The sequence below is a fragment of the Schistocerca nitens genome, chromosome 11 (assembly GCF_023898315.1).
Source record: "Schistocerca nitens isolate TAMUIC-IGC-003100 chromosome 11, iqSchNite1.1, whole genome shotgun sequence".
Taxonomy (NCBI): domain Eukaryota; kingdom Metazoa; phylum Arthropoda; class Insecta; order Orthoptera; family Acrididae; genus Schistocerca; species Schistocerca nitens.
The window spans coordinates 121,822,076-121,846,013 of NC_064624.1; the positions used below are offsets into that span (position 1 = coordinate 121,822,076).

At 40.8% G+C, this 23,938-nt stretch overlaps 1 protein-coding gene across 6 annotated transcripts in view; it reads right to left on the reverse strand.

Moving 5' to 3' along the window:
- The window catches only part of LOC126212854 (histone acetyltransferase KAT2A), a 390,973-nt gene that overhangs the window by 211,186 nt on the left and 155,849 nt on the right, over nt 1-23,938 (reverse strand). For all 6 annotated transcript variants that reach the window (XM_049940291.1, XM_049940289.1, XM_049940288.1 and 3 more), the window contains 2 exons: nt 23,140-23,277; nt 10,525-10,658 (listed from right to left, as the gene is read on the reverse strand). In XM_049940291.1, coding sequence (XP_049796248.1) covers nt 10,525-10,658; nt 23,140-23,277 — 272 coding nt within the window. The remainder of the gene's footprint in view (nt 1-10,524; nt 10,659-23,139; nt 23,278-23,938) is intronic.

A 23,938-nucleotide genomic window follows, 5' to 3' on the forward strand; every position in this document is an offset into this window, starting at 1 on the left:
TAATCTGAAGTTTCTAGCACAGTATGAAAAAGTACCATTCAGTTTGGCCACTAGTTATATTTAACACATTACAAAAATGTTGTGAAAAAATATCAAAAGTTGCCGCATCAAATTTTCAGAATTAATAAACTAAAACAAAGGTATAACAATCATTCTGTGAAATTACATGTCAAACAACAGTAATTTTTGGAAGACACATAAAAATAAGGAATTTTCGAGGGCCCTTAAAATTTATTAGCTGAAGAAAGGACTTCTTAGGAATTTTAATGAGGCATATGAACCTTGCTTCAAATGAGTGGTAGATCTAGGAAAAATTATGACTATTAATTCTCTTGTTGAATGCTTGGTACTGTTTAGATACCAATTCTTTCCAATCTTGTATTAGATATGAAAAGCACTGAAACCTGAATGCAATTCAAAAACAAACTTTGCTTACTTTCTTGAATCAAAGGAAAATTCAATTAAAAAAGCTAATAAAATTATGATACAGAATTGCTGAACAGCAATTAGCTACAAATGGTAAAATATTTAAGTACTGCCGATAAAGCCTCCCCGTTCGTCTCTGCCTCCCCTAAAACTCACTACGGCTGCATCTCTCTCATACTGGGTTCTGAGTGACCTGGCCTCCTTTAAACTGTCCCAACTTATCTATCCCTCTCTCCACCCAAAAAATGAACTACTTGTATCAAAAGCTGTAAAGTAGTGTGTCATTTTCACTTGTGTGTGTGTGTGTGTGTGTGTGTGTGTGTGTGTGTGTGTGTTTACCAGCAGTACTACACATTTCCCCTCCTTAGATTAGATTAGATTAGATTAGATTAGTTTTTCGTTCCATAGATCCGTGCTGAGGAGATCCTCGTGGATGTGGAACATGTCAGTCTTTTTAAGCTGAAATAACAATACTAATAGTATGAATAAACACAATACATTTGTTTGTGTTAAAAATTTCGTCAATGGAGTAGAAGGAGTTGGCCAGTAGTAAGTCTTTCAGGCTCCTTTTAAACTGATCTTTATTTGTAACTAAATTTTTTATGTTTACTGGCAAATTATTGAAGTGTTCCTGAGTAGTGGACCCCTTTTTGAACTAAAGTAAGTGCTTTTAAGTCCTTCTGCAGATCATTTTTGTTCCTGGTATTGTATGTATGAACTGAGCTGTTTGTTGGAAAAAGAGATATATTATTTAGGACAAATTTGATTAAGGAGTAAATATACTGAGAGGCAGTAGTTAGTATACCCAGTTCTTTGAAGAGGTTTCTACAGGACGTCCGTGAATTTACTCCACAAATAATACGTATTACACGCTTTTGGACTCTGAAAACTTTTTTTTTTACTTGAAGAGTTACCCCAAAATATTATACTATATGACATTATGGTATGAAAGCACGAAAAGTACGCAATCTTTTTCATTTTTATGTCGCCTATGTCTGCTAACACTCGAATTGCAAATACAGATTTGTTCAGGCGTTTCTGCAGTTCTGTGGCGTGCTCTTCCCAACTGAATTTATTATCAAGTTATAATCCCAGGAATTTAAGACTGTCAATCTCTTCTATCTGCTCTTCTTCGTACTTTATGCATATGCTGGGTGGAAACCTCTTACAAGTTCTGAATTGCATATAGTGAGTCTTTTCGAAGTTTAATGTCAGCGAGTTGGCTTTAAACCATTTATTAATATCCATGAAAATATCAGTAGCAGATCTTTCTAGAACTACACTTGACATACTATTTATTGCAATACTTGTGTCATCTGCAAACAAAACGAACTCTGCTTCTGGCAGTGTAACTTATGAGAGATCATTAATGTACACAAGAAAAAGCAGTGGCCCTAAGATGGATCCTTGTGGGACACTACATGTAATTTCTTCCCATTCTGATGATGACTGATGACTTAATTCACTAGTCCCTTGCACTGACACCATTTGTATCCTGTTAGTGAGGTATGACTTGAACCATTTTGCAGCACTGCCCATGACACCATAGAATTCTAATTTACTTACAAGGATGTTGTGGTTCACACAATCAAATGCCTTTGACAAATCACAGAAAATACCTGCTGCTTGTAATTTGTTATTTAATGAATTAAGTACATTTTCACTGTAGGTGTAAATAGCCTTCTCGATATCATAACCCTTCAGAAATCCAAAATGTGTTCTTGATAATATGTTATTTGTGGTCAGATGGTTGAGCAGCTGCCTGTACATTACTTTTTCTAAAATTTTTGAGAATGCTGGCAAAAGTGAAATCGGTCTGTAGTTTGATGGTATCTCTTTATCCCCTTTCTTGAATAGAGGCTTAACATCTGCATATTTTAGCCAGTCAGGAAATGTCCCAGTTATAATTGACTGGTTACACAAGTAACTTAGAATTGTACTAAACTCACAAGAACATGACTTAATTAACTTTGTTGATATTTCATCGTACCCACTGGAATGCTTTGTTTTTAAAGATTTTATTATGGAAGTTATTTCTTTTGGTGAAGTGAGTGATATATTCATGTACTTGAAGCTATTTGTGAAGGCTAGTTTCAGATATTCAAGGGCATTATTTACTGATCCTGAAAGTCCCATTCTATCAGTAACGGATATAAAGTACTTGTTAAATAGATTTGCCACACTATGCCCATCAGTTACTAATGTGTCATCTACCCTTAGTGCTATTTGCTCCTGTTCCTTTTCTGGTCCTACCAGTCTGCTCTTTCACTATATCCCATATTGTTTTTATTTTGTTCCCTGACATTGCTATCTTCTTCTGGTAGTGCATTTGCTTAGATGTCTGAATTACTTTTTTTAATATTTTACAGTATTCCTTGTATTTAGCTAAATCATCTGCATTGGAGCTATTCTTGGTCGACAGATCCATTTTCCTTTTTGTCTTACAGGAAATCTTTATTCCTTGTGTAATCCGTGGTTTTTATTATAGAGTTCTGTTTAATTTGAGTAACTTTTAGGCGAAAACAGTTTTCAAACATGGTACTGACATTGTTCATGAATGTGTTATATTTTTCATTCATGTCATGAGCTCTATAAACATCTTTCCAGTTCATATCTTTGAGCAGTATTAAGTATTGGTTAACAACTCTGTCTCATTGTTTATTACCATATTTGCTAGCATATAAGATGCACTGATGTAAAGTAGATGTCCCATCATTACAAAGTCACAGTGCACAGTTGTATAAACTTGACAATAAGTGCTCTGAAAAGACTGTCTCTTACATTTAAGTGAACTTATTTTGTTTTCGGATCAATATCTCGAGGAAAACAATGCCATTTGCAAGCTGGAAGAATTTTAAAAATGAAATTTCCTTCTTTATATCTGGATTTGTTAAGCAAACCATTCTTTACAGTATTTTTATGTCTGTATACGCAATTATATATGTAAATAATTATTAATGTCTCTCACTACTGTTTGCATATTTTCTTTTATTTCACTGAAGTTGTCTTTGTAATTTACAATAAAAGAATAAGGATTAAGAATCTTTTCTGTCGTCTTATTTTCTCTTTCTGTTTTTGCCAGTTATATATATATATATATATATATATATATATATATATATATATATGCTTGTGTCTGTATATGTGTGGATGGATATGTGTGTGTGTGCGAGTGTATACCTGTCCTTTTTTCGCCCTAAGGTAAGTCTTTCCGCTCCCGGGATTGGAATGACTCCTTACCCTCTCCCTTAAAACCCACATCCTTTCGTCTTTCCCTCTCCTTCCCTCTTTCCTGATAAGGCAACAGTTTGTTGCGAAAGCTTGAATTTTATGTGTATGTTTGTGTTAGTTTGTGTGTCTGTCGACATGCCAGCACTTTCATTTGGTAATGCACATCAACTTTGTTTATATATATATATATATATATATATATATATATATATATATATATATATATATATATATATATATATATATATATATATATAAGCGAAGATGATGAGACTTACCAAACAAAAGCGCTGGCAGGTAAGTCTTTCTGCTCCCGGGATTGGAATGACTCCTTACCCTCTCCCTTAAAACCCACATCCTTTCGTCTTTCCCTCTCCTTCCCCTCTTTCCTGATGAGGCAACAGTTTGTTGCGAAAGCTTGAATTTTGTGTGTGTGTTTGTGTTTGTTTGTGTGTCTATCGACCTGCCAGCACTTTCGTTCGGTAAGTCACATCATCTTTGTTTTTAAATAAGGATATATCATGACATTTGTGCACCCAAGACATCTTTTATAATTATTTACAATGAAAAGACATTTAATAGTGAAATACAACATATACATCACGAAAAAAGATTGGTAACTCTTCAGCTTTGAACTGTTTACAGTTATGACCTACAGGTTGACCACAAACATTTTAGAAACAATTTTTCAAGGAATACACAGTTCTTATTTGGCAATTCCCTGTAAAATTGAATATGGATGGTAAGTGTATGTAGCACTTTCATTTTATTCTTTGCTAATGAATAAAGTGAGTTAGGATACTCTTTCTTGCACTTAAGATTGCTACCAGATATGTGAACATTTCAGCAAAAAATCAAGTTGAGATTAAACTGTCTATGTACTCCCCCTCCCCAGGACATTGAAGTTCATCAAATTTGATGTTTTCCAATTGAGTCACCTTTAAGTGAAGGTAAGAACTGTTGATTGCTTTTCATTATACACTCCTGGAAATTGAAATAAGAACACCGTGAATTCATTGTCCCAGGAAGGGGAAACTTTATTGACACATTCCTGGGGTCAGATACATCACATGATCACACTGACAGAACCACAGGCACATAGACACAGGCAACAGAGCATGCACAATGTCGGCACTACTACAGTGTATATCCACCTTTCGCAGCAATGCAGCCTGCTATTCTCCCATGGAGACGATCGTAGAGATGCTGGATGTAGTCCTGTGGAACGGCTTGCCATGCCATTTCCACCTGGCGCCTCAGTTGGACCAGCGTTCGTGCTGGACGTGCAGACCGCGTGAGACGACGCTTCATCCAGTCCCAAACATGCTCAATGGGGGACAGATCCGGAGATCTTGCTGGCCAGGGTAGTTGACTTACACCTTCTAGAGCACGTTGGGTGGCACGGGATACATGCGGGCGTGCATTGTCCTGTTGGAACAGCAAGTTCCCTTGCCGGTCTAGGAATGGTAGAACGATGGGTTCGATGACGGTTTGGATGTACCGTGCACTATTCAGTGTCCCCTCGACGATCACCAGTGGTGTACGGCCAGTGTAGGAGATCGCTCCCCACACCATGATGCCGGGTGTTGGCCCTGTGTGCCTCGGTCGTATGCAGTCCTGATTGTGGCGCTCACCTGCACGGCGCCAAACACGCATACGACCATCATTGGCACCGAGGCAGAAGCGACTCTCATCGCTGAAGACGACACGTCTCCATTCGTCCCTCCATTCACGCCTGTCGCGACACCACTGGAGGTGGGCTGCACGATGTTGGGGCGTGAGCGGAAGACGGCCTAACGGTGTGCGGGACCGTAGCCCAGCTTCATGGAGACGGTTGCGAATGGTCCTCGCCGATACCCCAGGAGCAACAGTGTCCCTAATTTGCTGGGAAGTGGCGGTGCGGTCCCCTACGGCACTGCGTAGGATCCTACGGTCTCGGCGTGCATCCGTGCGTCGCTGCGGTCCGGTCCCAGGTCAACGGGCACGTGCACCTTCCGCCGACCACTGGCGACAACATCGATGTACTGTGGAGACCTCACGCCCCACGCGTTGAGCAATTCGGCGGTACGTCCACCCGGCCTCCCGCATGCCCACTATACGCCCTCGCTCAAAGTCCGTCAACTGCACATACGGTTCACGTCCACGCTGTCGCGGCATGCTACCAGTGTTAAAGACTGCGATGGAGCTCCGTATGCCACGGCAAACTGGCTGACACTGACGGCGGCGGTGCACAAATGCTGCGCAGCTAGCGCCATTCGACGGCCAACACCGCAGTTCCTGGTGTGTCCGCTGTGCCGTGCGTGTGATCATTGCTTGTACAGCCCTCTCGCAGTGTCCAGAGCAAGTATGGTGGGTCTGACACACCGGTGTCAATGTGTTCTTTTTTCCATTTCCAGGAGTGTAATTTATTCTTAATACTAGGACTAAAGAGTTACAGTGCGCAAGCTGAGGTCTGTGCTGTTTCCCCATACAAAGTTATGATTCTTTAAAAAAATTAAGAATTTAAACTACAGCATGGAAAAAGTGTTTTTCAACATTTTTTATACAATACTAAATGATGTATCCTACTTCTAATTCATTATAGCAACTTAGCAAATTGAGATCTGTACTGTAGGTCAGCTCATTATTAAGCAGCAGATCTCTGAAAATAGGTAAATTGGTGCCCGACTAATGACTGGGTGCTAACCTCTGAGCATTCAACCTGAATTGATCAAAGATGGTTAGAGTTAGGACAAATGCAAATCACATGGGAAATTGCAATAACTTTAAATCAAAGGGCACATTCAAACCGCTGGTATCAACAAAGTGCAATGAATGAATATGTCTTCACCTGCGACGTACGCCCTGATGATTACATTCAGCATGATTACATTCAGCAGTAGGTTCTTCACAGCCAGCCTTGTTCTGTTGTGTATGTGACAATAGCAACTCATAAATAAATAAGAGTTGGTAATCATATTTCTGCCAAATTCTCAAAATTTTGCTCGCCCTGTGGTCCTGTGACATCTGATGTCACTATCTCAAGATGGGTATTGCCACTATAATTTAGCCTCATAATAGGAATTACAGTCAGTTTACTACAACATATTTCGTTTGCTAGACATTTAAGTTTTCATTGTCGTCATTTTTTCATATGAATGCAGAAATTTTAAGTAAACAGGCCAAGAACTTTGAGGTAAATTTAACCAGTACTTTTCAAGATGTCTCATAACAACATTTCCCCTTTATATATTTTATATATACATTTATATATTGTGTACACTAAAAAAATATATAGCCTTTGTCTGACCAAATGTCCATTAGGGGATGATGTAGAAATCTGAAGTAAATCTACCAAGAACTTCTAGAGATTTTTTGTAACCACCTTTTCCGTTTATACATGGATGAAGGCAAATAACAAAATTTTATGTAGACAGTGATCCTTCTCTCGTCTCAAAGGTAAAGTGTGCAAAATTTAATCAAGATCAGTATAAAACTGTAAATTTGCATGAATTACAAACAAACAAACAGACACTCTTCTTTATAAATATACATTTTGCACAACTCTTGTGGATCACTAACAGTTTCATTCTCACACAAGAGAGATGGAAAAAGCATCCACATTCTTCCCTGATACCTCTTTCACAATTAACAGCACCCGAAGAGCCACAAAAAAGTCAATTTGTGTAAAAACTGGCTCGGCTGAATGAAGTACCTTCATAGTTTGAAGATGTGATCAGGAAATCATCCAGAACTGCTGAAACGCAATGTTGCTGACCCTGGCTATTAAACACTGATAGATGATCAAACATTTCGCAGTGTCACTGACGACCAAGACCCTCTGGTGATGAAGGGCTGAGCAGCAAGAAACATAATGAAAGCAGGACCATCCAATGGGGCAGTTTTTCATTGCCTTCAGACGGGTCTGAAGTGCTTAGACCAACGAGAATGTGATGCTGTCCAACTGCCACCTTTAAAACATTTTCTAGATTTAGCACCAAAAAACAACGAGCTCAGTTTTGAACCAAAAACAAATTTTGCGCTTTTCATAAACTGTTGGCCTACTTTGATGGCCATTTTGAGTTTGTCATTATTTGTAAAAGTCGTCTTTTGACCAATTCAGCGCAGCCTGGCACAAATTCTTCTCCTGTGCAAAGTTCATATCAGAGTAGCACTTGCACCTTATGTCCTCAGCTATTCGTTGAACGTATTACAGTCTATGTCCTCCCGTACAGTTTTTGCCCTCTACAGTCCCTCTAATACTATCATAGTTATTCTCTGACACCTTAATACATGTCCCATCACCCAGTCCCTTCTTCTTGTCAGTGATTTCCACGTGTTCTTTTCTTCGCCCGTTCTGCAGACAACCTCCTCATTTCTCATCTTATCAGTCTATCTAATTTTCTACATACTTCTAGAGCAACACATCTCAGATGTTTTGATTCTCTTCTGTCCTGGTTTTTCCACAGACCACGATATAATCTTGTTCTCCAAACACACATTCTCAGAAATTTCTTCCTCAGATTAAGGCCACTGTTTGATACCGACAGACTTCTCTTGTCCAGAAAGTCCCTCTTTGCCTGTGCTAATCTCATTTTTAGGTCAGCTTAGCTTCATCCAGTGTATGTTATTTTGCTTCAGAGGTAGCACAATTCCTGCACCTCGTCTCCTTAGTGGCCCCCAATTTTGATGTCACGTTCATCGCTAATCTCATTTCTGCTACTCCTTATTACTTTTATTTTTCTCCAATTTAGCCTTAATCCATACTCTGTACTCATTCCACTCAACTTGTCCTCTTATTTCTTCCTCACATTCACTAAGGATAGCAATGTCAGTAATGAAACTTATAACCGATACTCTTTCACCCTGAATTTAAATCGCACTCTTGAACCCTTGTTTTATTTCCATCACTGATCTTTTAATGTACTGACTGAACAATAGGGAGAACGACTACATTCATGTCTTATTTCACTTTTAATCCAAGCAATTTGTTGTTGGCCTTCCATTCCTACTGTTCCCCCGCAGTTCTTATACAAATCGTATATCGTCCATCTTTACTTCTGAGAATTTCACACAGCTTGCATACCAGCAACAGCAAATGAAAAATATGTGGGTGGTAAAGGAAATTTATGTGGTATCAGCTAGTTCAGGGCTTAACAACTGGTTTTGAGCGCGAGTACTCGCATCTGCTCAGGCACGTGCTCGCGAGCAGGTGCAAGGCCGCGGAGTAGCGAGGGAGGGGAGGGAGGGGAAATGCGCGCGCACGTTTGAATAGGGCCGCAGCGTACCTATTGAATTCGCGCCGACTGTGTAACGTTTAAAGTACTACGATCAGCTCTTAACAGTCACTTTGCTGGTTAAGAATCATGTGAAGTCGCCATTGTGTAACCCCAACCATGCTTTCGCAGTTCAACCCCCATTGGGAGGAATTGTATCTGTTTACTGAAAAAGATGGTGTTGCAAAATGTTTAGTATGTCACAAAACGCTGAATTCTTTTACGAAATTTAATTTGCAGCGACATTATATGTCGTACCACGCGAAAGACTACGGACATGGAAAATGTGATTGACCAGATCGTGCACAGGAAGTTATTAAACATAAAAGGAAGCTATCCGAAGAAGATTTGGACGACGAAGAAAAATCAACTGAGGCAGCTCTCAGAATGGGTTACAAAATTGCTTTGCTTTTAGCAAAATCCCTGCACCCCTTAACTGATGGCTATTTAATAAAGTTTGGAATGTAGGGGACGAGATGCTGGCAGAAGTAAAGCTGTGAGGACCGGGCGTGAGTCATGCTTCGGTAGCTCAGATGGTAGAGCACTTGCCCGCGGAAGGCAAAGGTCCCGAATTCGAGTCTCGGTCGGACACACGGTTTTAATCTGCCAGGAAGTTTCATATCAGCGCACACTCCGCTGCAGAGTGAAAATCTCATTCTGGAAACATCCCCCAGGCTGTGGCTAAGCCATGTCTCCACAGTATCCTTTCTTTCAGGAGTGCTAGTTCTGCAAGGTTCGCAGGAGAGATTCTGTAAAGTATGGAAGGTAGGAGACGAGATACTGGCAGAGGAAAAGCTGTGAGTACCGGGCGTGAGTGGTGCTTCGGTAGCTCAGATGGTAGAGCACTTGCCTGCGAAAGGCAAAGGTCCCGAGTTCGAGTCTCGGTCGGGCACACAATTTTAATCTGCCAGGAAGTTTAATAAACGAATGTTTGGTAGTTACAGTGGAACATCTGTGTCCATCTCAAGTTGAACAGTTTCGGATTGTGCCATTATCTAACATGACCATTATGCGTCGCATACAGGACATGGCAGACGACATCCAGAGCCAGTTTGCTAATATCTGTAAATATTTTATGGCGTATTCTCTAGCTCTGGACGAAAGTGTTGATATCACTGGAACAGCGCAGCTTGCCATATTTATTAGAGGTGTTAATAGAGATCTTAAGGTGAGGGAGGAGCTCCTCGATGTAGTAGCCATGAAGAACACTACAACCGGAGTTGATATTTTAAGTAGTGTTGAAGAAAGTGTTGAAAATATAGGATTGTCGTGGAATTCATTACAGATGGTAGAGGCATACACTAAGCTAATAAAATTATGTGGCACGTGTACATTCTCCTTTATTTGTTTCATTTGTCGCAGTAATAATTCGCAAGTGATATCCCTGCAGGTGGCCGCGGATTTACATCGACTGGCGGCAGCTGTTGTGTGCCCCACGTGACTCTCCCCACTCTCCGCTCTGGTCCGGTAGTGGGGGTAGCGTGCTCGCGCTGCTCCGTGCTCGCGCCTTGCTGCTCACAGCTTGCTCCGCGAGCACGTATGTTGTGAAGCCCTGAGCTAGTTGAAGCTACTGCAACAAACAAAACAGCCAACATGGCTGCCTCTGGCTCACCTGGTGTAATTGACTTTGTACGCAGATATCTCCTCTGCAGTGACCGTGTGGCGGCGGACACTGGGCGTCTCGAAGTTCCAGTGGTTCAAGCAGTGCAGGAACATCTTGGCCAGATCGTACATTGTTTGCCACTCCTACAACACAGCACAAATGTGGGCTCACGTAAACATTTCATTTTGCGTCATAAGAAACATTTTACTCTACTGAAACCTGGCAGTTTACAGTAACTTAAATTATTTACAATTATCACACAATTCCTAGTTTTCAAGAATGGCATTTTTATCATTTGGACACGATGGTAATTGACACAATTGTTAAAGTTATTTTTATTTCTAGACGTAATTCCATTTATGTTTTTAGATTACTAGTTTCGACCATCTCAAAGGCCACCTTCAGATATGAAAATATGAGGGCAGTTCAATAAGTAATGCAACACATTTTTTTTCTGAAGCAGGGGTTGTTTTATTCAGCATTGAAATACACCAGGTTATTCCCCAATCTTTTAGCTACACAACACTATTTTTCAACGTAATCTCCATTCAATGCTACGGCCTTACGCCACCTTGAAATGAGGGCCTGTATGCCTGCACGGTACCATTCCACTGGTCGATGTCGGAGGCGATGTCGTACTGCATCGATAACTTCTTCATCATCCGCGTAGTGCGTCCCACGGATTGCGTCCTTCATTGGGCCAAACGTATGGAAATCCGACGGTGCGAGATCGGGGCTATAGGGTGCATGAGGAAGAACAGTCCACTGAAGTTTTGTGAGCTCCTCTCGGGTGCGAAGACTTGTGTGAGGTCTTGCGTTGTCATGAAGAAGGAGAAGTTCGTTCTGATTTTTGTGCCTACGAACACGCTGAAGTCATTTCTTCAATTTCTGAAGAGTAGCACAATACACTTCAGAGTTGATCGTTTGACCACGGAGAAGGACATCGAACAGAATAACCCCTTCAGCGTCCCAGAAGACTGTAACCGTGACTTTACCGGCTGAGGGTATGGCTTTAAACTTTTTCTCGGTAGGGGAGTGGGTGTGGCGCCACTCCATTGATTGCAGTTTTGTTTCAGGTTCGAAGTCATGAACCTATGTTTCATCGCCTGTAACAATCTTTGACAAGAAATTGTCACCCTCAGCCACATGACGAGCAAGCAATTCCGCACAGATGGTTCTCCTTTGCTCTTTATGGTGTTCGGTTAGACAATGAGGGACCCAGCGGGAACAAACCTTTGAATATCCCAACTGGTGAACAATTGTGACAGCACTACCAACAGAGATGTCAAGTTGAGCACTGAGTTGTTTGATGGTGATCCGTCGATCATCTCGAACGAGTGTGTTCGCACGCTCCGCCATTGCAGGAGTCACAGCTGTGCACGGCCGGCCCGCACGCGGGAGATCAGACAGTCTTGCTCGACCTTGTGGCGATGATGACACACGCTTTGCCCAACGACTCACTGTGCTTTTGTCCACTGCCAGATCACCGTAGACATTCTGCAAGCGCCTATGAATATCTGAGATGCCCTGGTTTTCCGCCAAAAGAATCTCGATCACTGCCCGTTGTTTGCAACGCACATCCGTTACAGACGCCATTTTAACAGCTCCGTACAGCGCTGCCACCAGTCGGAATTCAATGAAACTATACGAGACGAAGCGGGAATGTTTGAAAATATTCCACAAGAAATTTCCGGTTTTTTCAACCAAAATTGGCCGAGAAAAAAAATGTGTTGCATTACTTATTGAACTGCCCTCGTAAAACTTAAAAGCTTCTATAAAATTTGAATAATCCAGTTGTAAAACCTCTCGTATCAATTCTGATGTGGAATTATATATAAGAGCATGAGTTTGTCAAGACACACAACATTATAGAAACAGTGCAGATTCCATTTAATCTACAAAATAGAAGGAATTGAAATAGTTAAGCTTCTACAGAACACACCATGTCCACTGGTTGTAGTGCAGAAAAACACATCTTTTTCCTTGCAGCAAACAAGATGCATTACTCCTTATGTCCTGTAATATTAAATCAACAATATCAGAGAAGGAAAGTTGCTACTCACCATATAGCGGGGATGCTGAGTCGCGATGGGCACAATAAAAAGATTCACACACTCATAGCTTTCAGTCATTAAGGCCTTTGTCAGAAGTACACACACACACACACACACACACACACACACACACACACACAAGCGCGCGCGCGCGCACAAACGCAACTTGCACACATGTCGGCAGTCTCAGAGAGCTGAAACTACACTGTGTTTGTGTTTGCGTGAGTGCGTGTGTGTATGTGTGTGTATGTGTGTCTACTGCTGATAAAGGCCTTAATGACCGAAAGCTATGAGTGTGTGAATCTTTTTATTGTGCTTATCGTGACTCAGCATCTCCACTATATGGTGCGTAGCAAATTTCCTTCTCTGGTATTGTTACATTCCATCCTGGATTTTCTATTGTTTGTAATATTAAATCAGTTTGATAGGCTGACTGTCGTAAAACTTACTTCATTCAGTTCTCATCAACATTTTGTTTAAATTCTCCATTTTCAATGCACATACCAAAATTCTGTGGGGAAACTTTCATATATTGAGCATATCAAGCAGGCTCTGAGCTGTTGCACGTGCATGCGAAGTACAAGGGAAGTTTAGTCTGCTCGGGTGGAGTATAGCCCTCTGCAGACTGCCGATTTTGCTTCCACATCAGTCGCAAAGCGTTGGCCGGCCAAGAACCTCTTCACGGAACCAAACAGATGAAAGTCTGACAGTGCAAAGTCTGGATTCTACGGTGGATGCTGGAGCATCTCCCACCCAAATTTGGTGATTTTCTCACGAACAGGAGTAGCAACGAGGGGGCAAGCGCTGTCGTGAAGTAGTTTGACGCTGTCGGCATTAACCAAGTGGTGCGTATCACGAAGGACACAATGCAACTTAATCAAAGTTGCTTTTTCTTGTGTTCATTGATGACCTCTCATTTGTTACATAGGCTGATACTAAGTTTGCTTTGTTTGCAGATGACACAAACATTGCAATAAGTAGAAAGTCACGTACAGATTTAGAAATAACTGCTAATCCAATTTTCACCTTTAAGGGGCTCCGGAACGCCCTATACTTGCAATGTTAAAATAACGCTTATAAATTACATCTTTCCTCACAAAGTATTTGAGGTAGGAAGTTGAACTTTTTACAGATTATTTATTGGAATATGGGCTACAACTTAACACAGGGATTTTACAAAATTTTAGTTCAGTTATTAAAGATGATTTTTTTTCAATTGTAATGAAAATTCACAACATTTTTTTGCAATTTTTTATTTATATATTCAAAAATATACAGTTTTTTGGAAAAAGGCTGTGTTAAATTATGCAGAAGGTACTGTGTAACATTTACTGAAAGTTTGAAACAAATATGTTTGGATGATCCTTAGAAAACATGTAATTAGCATGAGAAAATAAAAGTTTTGGGAATCGAGCGACAAAGATTGGATTAACTTTTTAGTGCATTCCAGGTCCATAGGATGGAATATCTTCATCCTCTGCAAACTCCTCCTCCAGCTTCCTCTTGTTCCTCCTCCTGTTTACTCTTGCTTGTATTTCTAGACTCTTTACAGCCCTGTCTGCAGCCCGAAGGCGTTCCTTGTCTAAAGCAAGCATCGCTCGTACCATGTTAGAACCTATCTTCATTCCCATATTTCTAAATACCTTTGGCTTTCCAACATTTCTACTTTTCTTAAAAGCCTTCAGAGGATTTCTAATAACTTTACTTTTACTCATTATTATACTTCAACAAAACAGAGACTCTAGAAACAGAATTAATTACAAATATTTTTGAGATAACGACAGAGTAAATAAACATGAAACAATCGACAATCACACCAGCGATATATATTGAACCATCACAGGTTAGCCACAACACATACTTTATCTCACATCACTAAAATGTACCTGATGAACACGGACGTTAATAATAACACCATTTGACAGCAGTTTAACAGCGCCACAGTGGGTCACGCCCATGTAGAACACATTTCAAAAAAAATTTAAAAATAGTTGTAGTCTTCGGAATTGAATAAATTATATATCTATTAAAAGGTAATAGTCTGCAGATTCAGAAAACGCAAAAAAGTAAAAATTGAACTTTTCATGATTTTGAGCCTTTTCGGAGCCCCTTAAAGCTAATCCACTGTCATTAAACTTTGAAAAGACCCACTATATGCAGTTCACAACCTGTAAGAGATTTCCTTCCAGCCTGTGCATAACATACGAAGACATGCAGATTGGAGAGGTTGACAGTGTTTAAGTTCTGGGATTACGACTCGATAACAAATTCAGTTGGGAAGGGCATACCACAGAATTGCTTAAGCGCCTAAAGAAGTCTGTATTTGAAGTGAGAACGATGTCAGATGTAAGAGATATAAATATAAAAAATTTTGAATACTTTGCTTACTTTCATTCTATTATGTCATATGGGATCATACTCTGAAGCAACTCATCAAACCGAGCAAAAGTTTTTTGGGTGCAAAAGTGTGTGATAAGAATCATTTGTGGTGTAACTTCGAGAACATCATGCACAAGGGTGATCCCAAAAGTAAGGTCTCCTACTTTTTTATAAGTACAGAACTCTGTTTGTGTGGCAGTTGGTCACACTGTTACGAATAGTGCTTCACGCGCTGTGTGTAAACATGCGCACGCTGCTCTGAGGCGCTCAGTCTTGACTTGGCTGCCGTTGAGAATGGAGTTCCCGTCGGATGTCACCGCCAAGTGGGAATTGCGTGCAGTTATTCCGTTTTGGAATGCAAAGGGCACTGCGCCGATAAAATCCATCACCAATAGTCGGAAGTGTATGGTGAGTCGTGCACGGATGTCAAAAATGTTCATAAGTGGTGTAGAGAGTTTGCAGCAGGTCGGACTTAAACTCACGACGAACAAAGGAGAGGGAGACCGTCAATTTCTGGGGAGACAGTGTTGAAGGTTGAGCAAAGTATGTGTGAAGATCGGCGGATCACCCTGGTTGATTTCTGCACGTCGGTTCCCGAGGTTTCTCAAAGCACTGCTCACAGAATTTTAACGGAAACATTGAACTACTGGATGGTGTGCGCAAGATGGGTGCCACACATGCTGACTGGGGACCACACGTGGCAACGAGTCGATGCTCCCCGCGCATTTCTTCACCGCCTTGCAGCCGAACAGGACAACTTTCTGGACTCAATTGTCATATGTGACAAAACCTGGGCATACCACTTTACACCTGAGACCAAGCAACAATCACGTCAGTTCATAACTTTCTGAACAGCACGGCAGAGAGCTGATATGACACGGGCATACAAAAACGGCCACAGTGTCTACAAAAATGCACCAAGAGAAATGGTGATTATGTCGAAAAATAGCTAAGTGTTCAAGCTGTAAACTTATGTAAACTATTGTAGAAATAAACAGGTCTACGTACTTATAAAAACATAGGAGACCTTACTCTCGGGATTACCCTCGTAGAAACCTGTTCGAGGAACTTTGTATTCTGACCACTGCTTCTCAGTATATTATTCCTTAATGAAATTTGTTGAAAGTAATACATCTCTATTTCCAACCAATAGCTCAGCACCTAGTATCAATACTAGGAATAAAAACAATTTACATAAAGACCTAAAATCACTTACCGTGGTCCCAAAAGGGGTCAGATACTCAGGAACACACATTTTCAATAAATTGCCAGCAACCATTAAAAACTTGGTTTCAGATAAAGCACAGTTTAAACAGAGTTTGAAAGACATTAGATAGGCACCTCCTTCTACTCTGTAAATGAATATCTTAACAGAGAATGTTAAGCCAGCTTAAGTAAAAATGTCTATTAGACGATTGGGCTCCCGATGGCCACATTGCACTACCCAGAGAGAAGACCACTGTGTTCGGCGTACAGCTCTGGTGCATCGTACTGCATCTGCAGCAGCAATTTGAGCACCACAGTGACACAACGAACAGTTACAAATTGGTTGCTTCAAGGACGGCTCCAAGTCTGATATTCTGTAGCGTGAATCACACTGACCCCAAACCACCACGTGTGTGACTCCAGTGGTGTAAAGTGAGAGCTCATTGGAAGGCAGGGTGAATGCCTTTTGTTTTCTGATTTCTGCCTCGGTGCCAGTGACGGCCGTGTGTTGGCTGGGAGGAGAACAATTGAGGGCCCGCAACAAACCTGTCTGCATGCTATAGTGCACGTCATTTATAACAGCGGACGAGTTTAGGTTCGTTCTGCGCATCTGACGTCACAAAACACAGTCAGCCAATGAACAGAGAACAACGTTGCCAGAGCTTGACTGCAGTGCAGAGCACGGGCGAGTGTCTTCAGTTTTAGAAACGTTCAAAGTAATTGAACAAAAGCAATGTCTTGATAGCAGACTTTCTTTTATAGAAAGCTTGGAAAAAGCATTCTTTATACCAATTGCTTCATATTCTAATAATTAATTAAACCAAACAAAATACGCCTCATAATTCAAACGATAGCAAGGAAAGGTGTTTGTATCATTCTCACTAACTGCTTTTTCGCAATAAAGAACAGCGGTAATTGTTTATTTCCTATTGTACTTCGATGAAGCGTGAGTAATTCGTAGTCATACCAACAATGTTTGTCAGTATTTTGCGTGACATTTTAGAGTCCTCGAGGATTTCTATTGAACGACGAGCTGCTAAGTGAAAGGTTCTGAGTTCAAACATTGTGCAGTGCTTAACATTTTCTTTATTTAAAAACAATATCAAAGTGTCTTACTTCACGAATTTTATTCATTTGAATGTAATTTTTTTGAAATTTCTAGTGCTTTGTCTCTTCATTAACCCTTTTGCTGCTACAGAGATGTGCTCCCCGCATTCCGCACTGCTTTAAAATAAAGTCAAACGTGCCCAGTGTAAATAAAGCTTTTATTACAGTCACGAAAGACGGAATATTTCTCAATATTACATGCGACACATATCTGGTACTTAAATTAAATGAGATATTGTTATACAGTAAATTTTATATGAAATTTAGGTATCTTGTCCACATTTCATTCTCAATATTGTGGCAACTAAAATCGACCATACGGAAAGTATACGCTATGGACTTTTACCTCTGCAAACTCTTCAGAATTTCGTGCAATAACTGCATTTAACATTGAAACAAAATTAAGTCATTTATGGGGGGGAAGGTATCGGTCAAGAACATGTGTAAAAATCACATTTTTGGGCCAAATAGTTTTTGTTAAATCGAATGATAAGTGTGTCAAAGCAGTCAGAACACCATGTGTCTGCACAGGCAAGCAGTACAGTGACGACAAAATCGCGTACAGCGCCGAATGCGGGGAGCACGTTTTTGTAGCAGTGAAAGCATTAATGCGACCGTGGTGGCTTTACTTCATAAACTGCGCACTCCCCCATAAACGTAAGTTTGCGAACTATACTATACTATGGCGCTGCTTCTCTTGGCGCGTGCGTCGTTTGCAACTCGGCAATGCAGCAATCTCCTGCGTCTGGACAGGCACGCGCGAGCCGCCAAGATAAAAGAATTGAACTATAGACACACCTGACCTACACCTGGACCTATGGTCTGGAATGCAATTTGTATGGCAGCAGGTTATCCCACACACCCTGGTTGCAAATTTGTACACCAATCTGGTGTTTAGACCTGCTGTGATGCTATTAGTGAACAGCGTTATGGGGGATGTTTTCCAACAGGATAACACTTGCCCACATCCCACTTTTGTAACCCAGCATGCTGTACAGAGTGTCAACATGTTGCCTTGTCCTGCTCAATCACCAGATCCGTCTCCAATCAGGCACATATGGGACATCATCGCACAACAACTGCAGTGACATACATAAATGGCATTAATCGTCCCTACATTGACTGACCGAGTGCAACAGATACGGAACTCCATCCCACAAACTGACAGTCGGCACCTGTACAACACAATGCATGCATGTTTGAATGCTTGCATTCAACATTCTGTCAGTTACACCTGTTATTAAAGAACCAGTATTTTACATTCACAATACCTAGTACTCATGCTTACATTAACCTGTGATCTTGCAATATTAATCAGTTAAAAATTTCATTACTCTACATTAATTATTTTTTGGTGTTGTTTTTCTCCATCAGTACATGTAACTTATCTGTAATCTTGACTGTTATGATATCCTCAGTGTGGATCCACAATAGCATCCGAACTTGTTGCTGGTATACAGGAAGTGCTGTGCGCAAATAAAGTAAACGAACAGGGATGCCACTTAGTAATGTGGCATAAGTTCAGAATTTGGGTCGGACAGAAAGTGTGCTCAGATAGCCAAAGTGGTTAAGTTGACCGCTCACATATAGCAGGAAATCTGGTTTCAAGTTCCAGTCTCGCACAAATTTTCAACTTTTGCCCCAATTATTTCACTCTTCAATTGCAGCCAATGTTGATACTTCCTTCAAAATACTGATTTTTATTATATTACACTTTTCACTATGCTATTGGGAAATTACATTTGCACCATCAGATGAACTTATGTCAAGTAATAAGGCACGTATATGTTGTGTGTAGGCTATTCCATTTCATGTTGAATGAAAAATAAGAAACTGACCTTGTATTTTTTAGAATCGTTAATAATTTTTACACGAGTCAGTCACTGCAAAATAAAACAACTGTCCCAAAATTATCTCTTATACGTTTACAAGTTTTTCGAGTTAAAATTTGGTATATTGTGGATAATTTTCAAACTGTGACAATTTGTCTGCCACGTAACTCAAAAACCTTATATGGCATTTAAGTGAACTACGATTCATTTTGAAGTTAAATGTCTGTTCTCGGTGGAGGTATGTAACAATAACATAACAATAATTAACCTATTTTTAAAACCTTTTATTAATTTATCAAGCAAAAACATCATTTTCATACAGATTAAACTTAGACTGGATTGAACCTTTTTTTATTACACAGTCATTTCACCTTTAAGGTTTATCGAGCCTGAAACGTGGAGCAAAAATAATTAAATAATAAATATTTGGGCTCACTCTGTACTTAGGTTGTGATGGGCTGCCACGGAACTTAAGCAATAGGCAATTGGCAATGGCCATGTTATGATTCGTGTGTGTTGCCCCTGTTTCTATTTACTTTTTAATTTTCTACAGCTTCGCATTGAAGATACCACAAAAGTAATTACTAATAATGTTTTTAAAGCAAATGCTGAACAATACAGCATAATTATTATTTCATTTGAAATGGTGTTTCTCACCAGAAGTATGAAAAACTATGAAAGAATTAAATTTAACTTCTAAAAATATCGCACGAGTACTACTTCAAGCTATACGATATTACAAATACTTTGAATTTTATCTGAGAATTTTTCTGAGCTATGATTCTCAGAACTGCATGACTTTATTAAATTATGGTAAATTTGACACTTTGACAAAAAAAAGGACAACTCGCAGAAACACTAGTTTGTCACAGCTGCAAGTTTGCAAACAATATTAACTTATCATCTACTGTGGATAACAGAAAACTGAGCCTCCACAAAAAATTAAAGCTTTCCTGCTGTCCAAAATGAAATGCCTGTGCCACTGACTAGTAGTACACAACAAAAAACTTATTACTATTTTACTACAAGGCTCAAAGTTATGTGGATGCTTGTGTTGCATATAAACCTTTCTATCAGTCACAGGCTGGAAAAAGAGCCTGTGTTCAGTAGAATGTTTATGTTACTGTTCATTTTATTGAAAAAAATAGTAAAGAGAATAAATAATACATATGATTGACTACAAGAATTTACATTTTCAATTAATATTAACAACTCCATTATATTTATTAAAAAAGAATGTAGTTTAGCATCAGAGTTAAGAAAAAATGTCCACTGTTTTACATTTATCATTTCCACCACTACCAGATAGTGATAATGAACAGTTTTCATTTTATTTTTTGGTCCTGCAGTACAGTCTGTAGCAGAACACATTTTACATTAGTTACAATGCAATGCACAGCTCCTCTGTCCATCACATTATATTTATTTCATGTGCCACATGTCAAATTGTATAGAAATTTGAATTATCAAACAATGGAAAATGCAGGATGGAATGTAACAATATTATGACACGGGAAGTTGCTACTCACCGTGTAGCGGAGACGCCGAGTTGCAGATAGGCACAACAAAAAGATTTTCACACTTAAAGCTTTCAGCCAATGGCCTTTGTCAACAACAGACACACGCAAGCGCACGCACATGCACAACTGCAGTCTCGGGCAACTGAAACCGCACTGCGAGCAGCAGCACCAATGCATGATGGGAGTGATGACTGGGTGGGGGGGTAAGGAGGAGGCTTGGATGGGGAGGGATAGTATGGTGGGGGTGGCGGACAGTGAAGTGCTGCAAGTTAGATGCTGCGTAGGGGAGGGGAGGGGAGGGGAGGGGAGGGGAGGGGAGGGGAGTAGCGGAAAAAGAGAAACATAAGAGAGGAAAAAAAAAATGTCCTGCCCACAATCCTTCCCACCCCTCCCACAGTGGTATTTTGCCATCCACAGAACCTACACAATACAGGGTGATTCAAAAAGAATACCACAACTTTAAAAATGTGTATTTAATGAAAGAAACATAATATAACCTTCTGTTATACATCATTACAAAGAGTATTTAAAAAGGTTTTTTTTTATTCAAAAACAAGTTCAGAGATGTTCAATATGGCCCCCTCCAGACACTCGAGCAATATCAACCCAATACTCCAACTCGTTCCACACTCTCTGTAGCATATCAGGCGTAACAGTTCGTTTATTTCTCGTTTCAAATCATCAATGGTGGCTGGGAGAGGTGGCCGAAACACCATATCCTTAACATACCTCCATAAGAAAAAATCGCAGGGGGTAAGATCAGGGCTTCTTGGAGGCCAGTGATGAAGTGCTCTGCCTGGCGGCCGATCCATCGCCTCGGGTAGTTGACGTTCAGGTAGTTACGGACAGATAAGTGCCAATGTGGTGGCGCTCCATCCTGCTGAAATATGAATTTGCAGCTCTCTGCTAGCTCTGCGAGTCGATTTTCCTGGGCTGCGAACAAATGCTCGCTGGATGCGTGCTACATTTTGATCACTCGTTCTCGGCCGTCCAGAACTTTTCCCTTTGCACAAACACCCATTCTCTGTAAACTGTTTATACCAACGTTTAATACACCACCTATCAGGAGGTTTAACACCATACTTCGTTCGAAATGCACGCCGAACAACTGTCGTCGATTCACCTCTGCCGTACTCAATAACACAAAAAGCTTTCTGTCGAGCGGTCGCCATCTTAGCATCAACTGACGCTGACGCCTAGTCAACAGCGCCTCAAGCGAACAAATGTACAACTAAATGAAACTTTATAGCTCCCTTAATTCGCCGACAGATAGTGCTTAGCTCTGCCTTTTGTCGTTGCAGAGTTTTAAATTCCTAAAGTTGTGGTATTCTTTTTGAATCACCCTGTATACTCGTCCGTCCTTACACACAACCCCTGCTGCCAACCCCTTACCTCACGGCTCAGACCCCTGTGATAGACCTAGATACAAGACCTGTTCCATACATCCCCCCACCACCACCTACTCCAGTCTGGTCTCTATCATCACCTATCCCATCAAAGGCAGGGCTCCCTGTGAAATCAGTCACGTGGTCTACAAGCTAAACTGCAACCACTGTGCTGCATTCTATGTACGCACGACAACCGACAAGCTGTCTCTTCGCACAAATGGCCCCTGACAAACTGTGGCCGAGAAACAAGTGGACCACCCTGTCGCTGAACACGCTGCCAAATGTGATATCCTCCATTTCAGTGACCGCTTCACAGCCTTCCCACCAACACCAGCTTTTATGAACTGCGCAGGTGGGAATCTTCCCAGCAACACATCCTACATTCCCGTACCTTCGTTAGTCGCTGTCCTCACCCATCCAGCCCCTTCCCTGCTCCCATTCCAGCACTACAGAGCCGTAATTCCGTCACCACACCCAGCCTTTTTTTTTCTTTAATTTACTATTTTTTATTTCTTTCTCTCTGTTTCACTCATTTTCCACTACTCCCCCCCCCCCCCCTCTCTCTCTGCCCTTCCCTCCTCTCCCCTGCCTGCAGCCCAACCTGCAGCACTTCACTGTCCGCCATCCCCACCATACTACCCCTTCCCCTCCACACAACAGCTCCTTCCTTTCCCCCACCCAGTCGTCACTCCCATCGTGCACTTGTGCTGCAGCTCGCAGTGTGGTTTCCGATGCCTGAGACTGCAGTTGTGTGTGTGGGTTGATTTGCGAGAGTGTGCATGAATATGTGTGTGTGTGTGTGTGTGTGTGTGTGTGTGTGTGTGTGTGTGTGTGTGTGTGTGTGTGTAGATATATTGTTGACTAAGGCCACTGGCCGAAAGCTTTAAGTGTGAAAATCTTTTTGTTGTGCCTATCTGCGACTCAGCATCTCCGCTATACGGTGAGTAGCAACTTTCCTTCTCGTAATATTAAAATTTTAATTATTATTTCTAAATATGAGGATTATTGTATGAGATGGTTGAAACTGCTAATCAAAAACATAAACATGTTTATGTCTGAAAATAAAAACTGTTAAAAAGTTCATAGAGCTGGATAAATGAGGGGTTGTAAATGAATCAATATTTCTAGATTTACTGACCCTCTGTGGCAGATGTCCGAATTTGTACAGTACGAAGTTGGTGATGGCCTTAGCAATGCTGGGCCGCTCAAATGGCGGCTGTCCGAGGGGACCCTCCACAGACGGCTTTGTCATCGTCAAGATGCACTTGCGTAGCAGCTGCAACACGTCACAAACACTATAGTATAATTGGCACGAAGAATGTAAATATCATGATGAAAAGAGTTTGGTGGACTACACATAAAGATACGATTACAGGTAACAACTCACTATACATCTCAAGTACTGTGTGATCAATAGGAAACAAATAAAACACAACATCAGTAAGCTCTTGCGAATGTCGTCCTTCAGAGCTATCAGAACACACACACACACACACACACACACACACACACACACACACTCCTCCCCCCCCCCCCCACCACACACACACACACACACACAGGTACATGCACTCACACTTGTAGTGTTGCAAAATTGTTGTAATGTTGCAACATTGTCAGCACTAGCATTCATTCTCCTGCTCATAACACAATCAAACATAATGTCTAATTTGACTATGTTTTGTTTAAAGGACTATCATACAGAATACAGAGATACGAGAAAAGTCTTGGGGTAGTGATATTCACATATACAATATGTGATCAAAAGTATCCAGACATGTCCAAAACCATACATTTTAGAATTGGGCGCGCCGTGGAACTCACATACTTTGAACATAGTCAGGTGATTGGGTGTCACTTGTGTCATATGTCTGTATGCGAGATTTCCACACTCTTAAACATCCCTAGGTCCACTGTTTCCGAAGTCATAGTGAAGT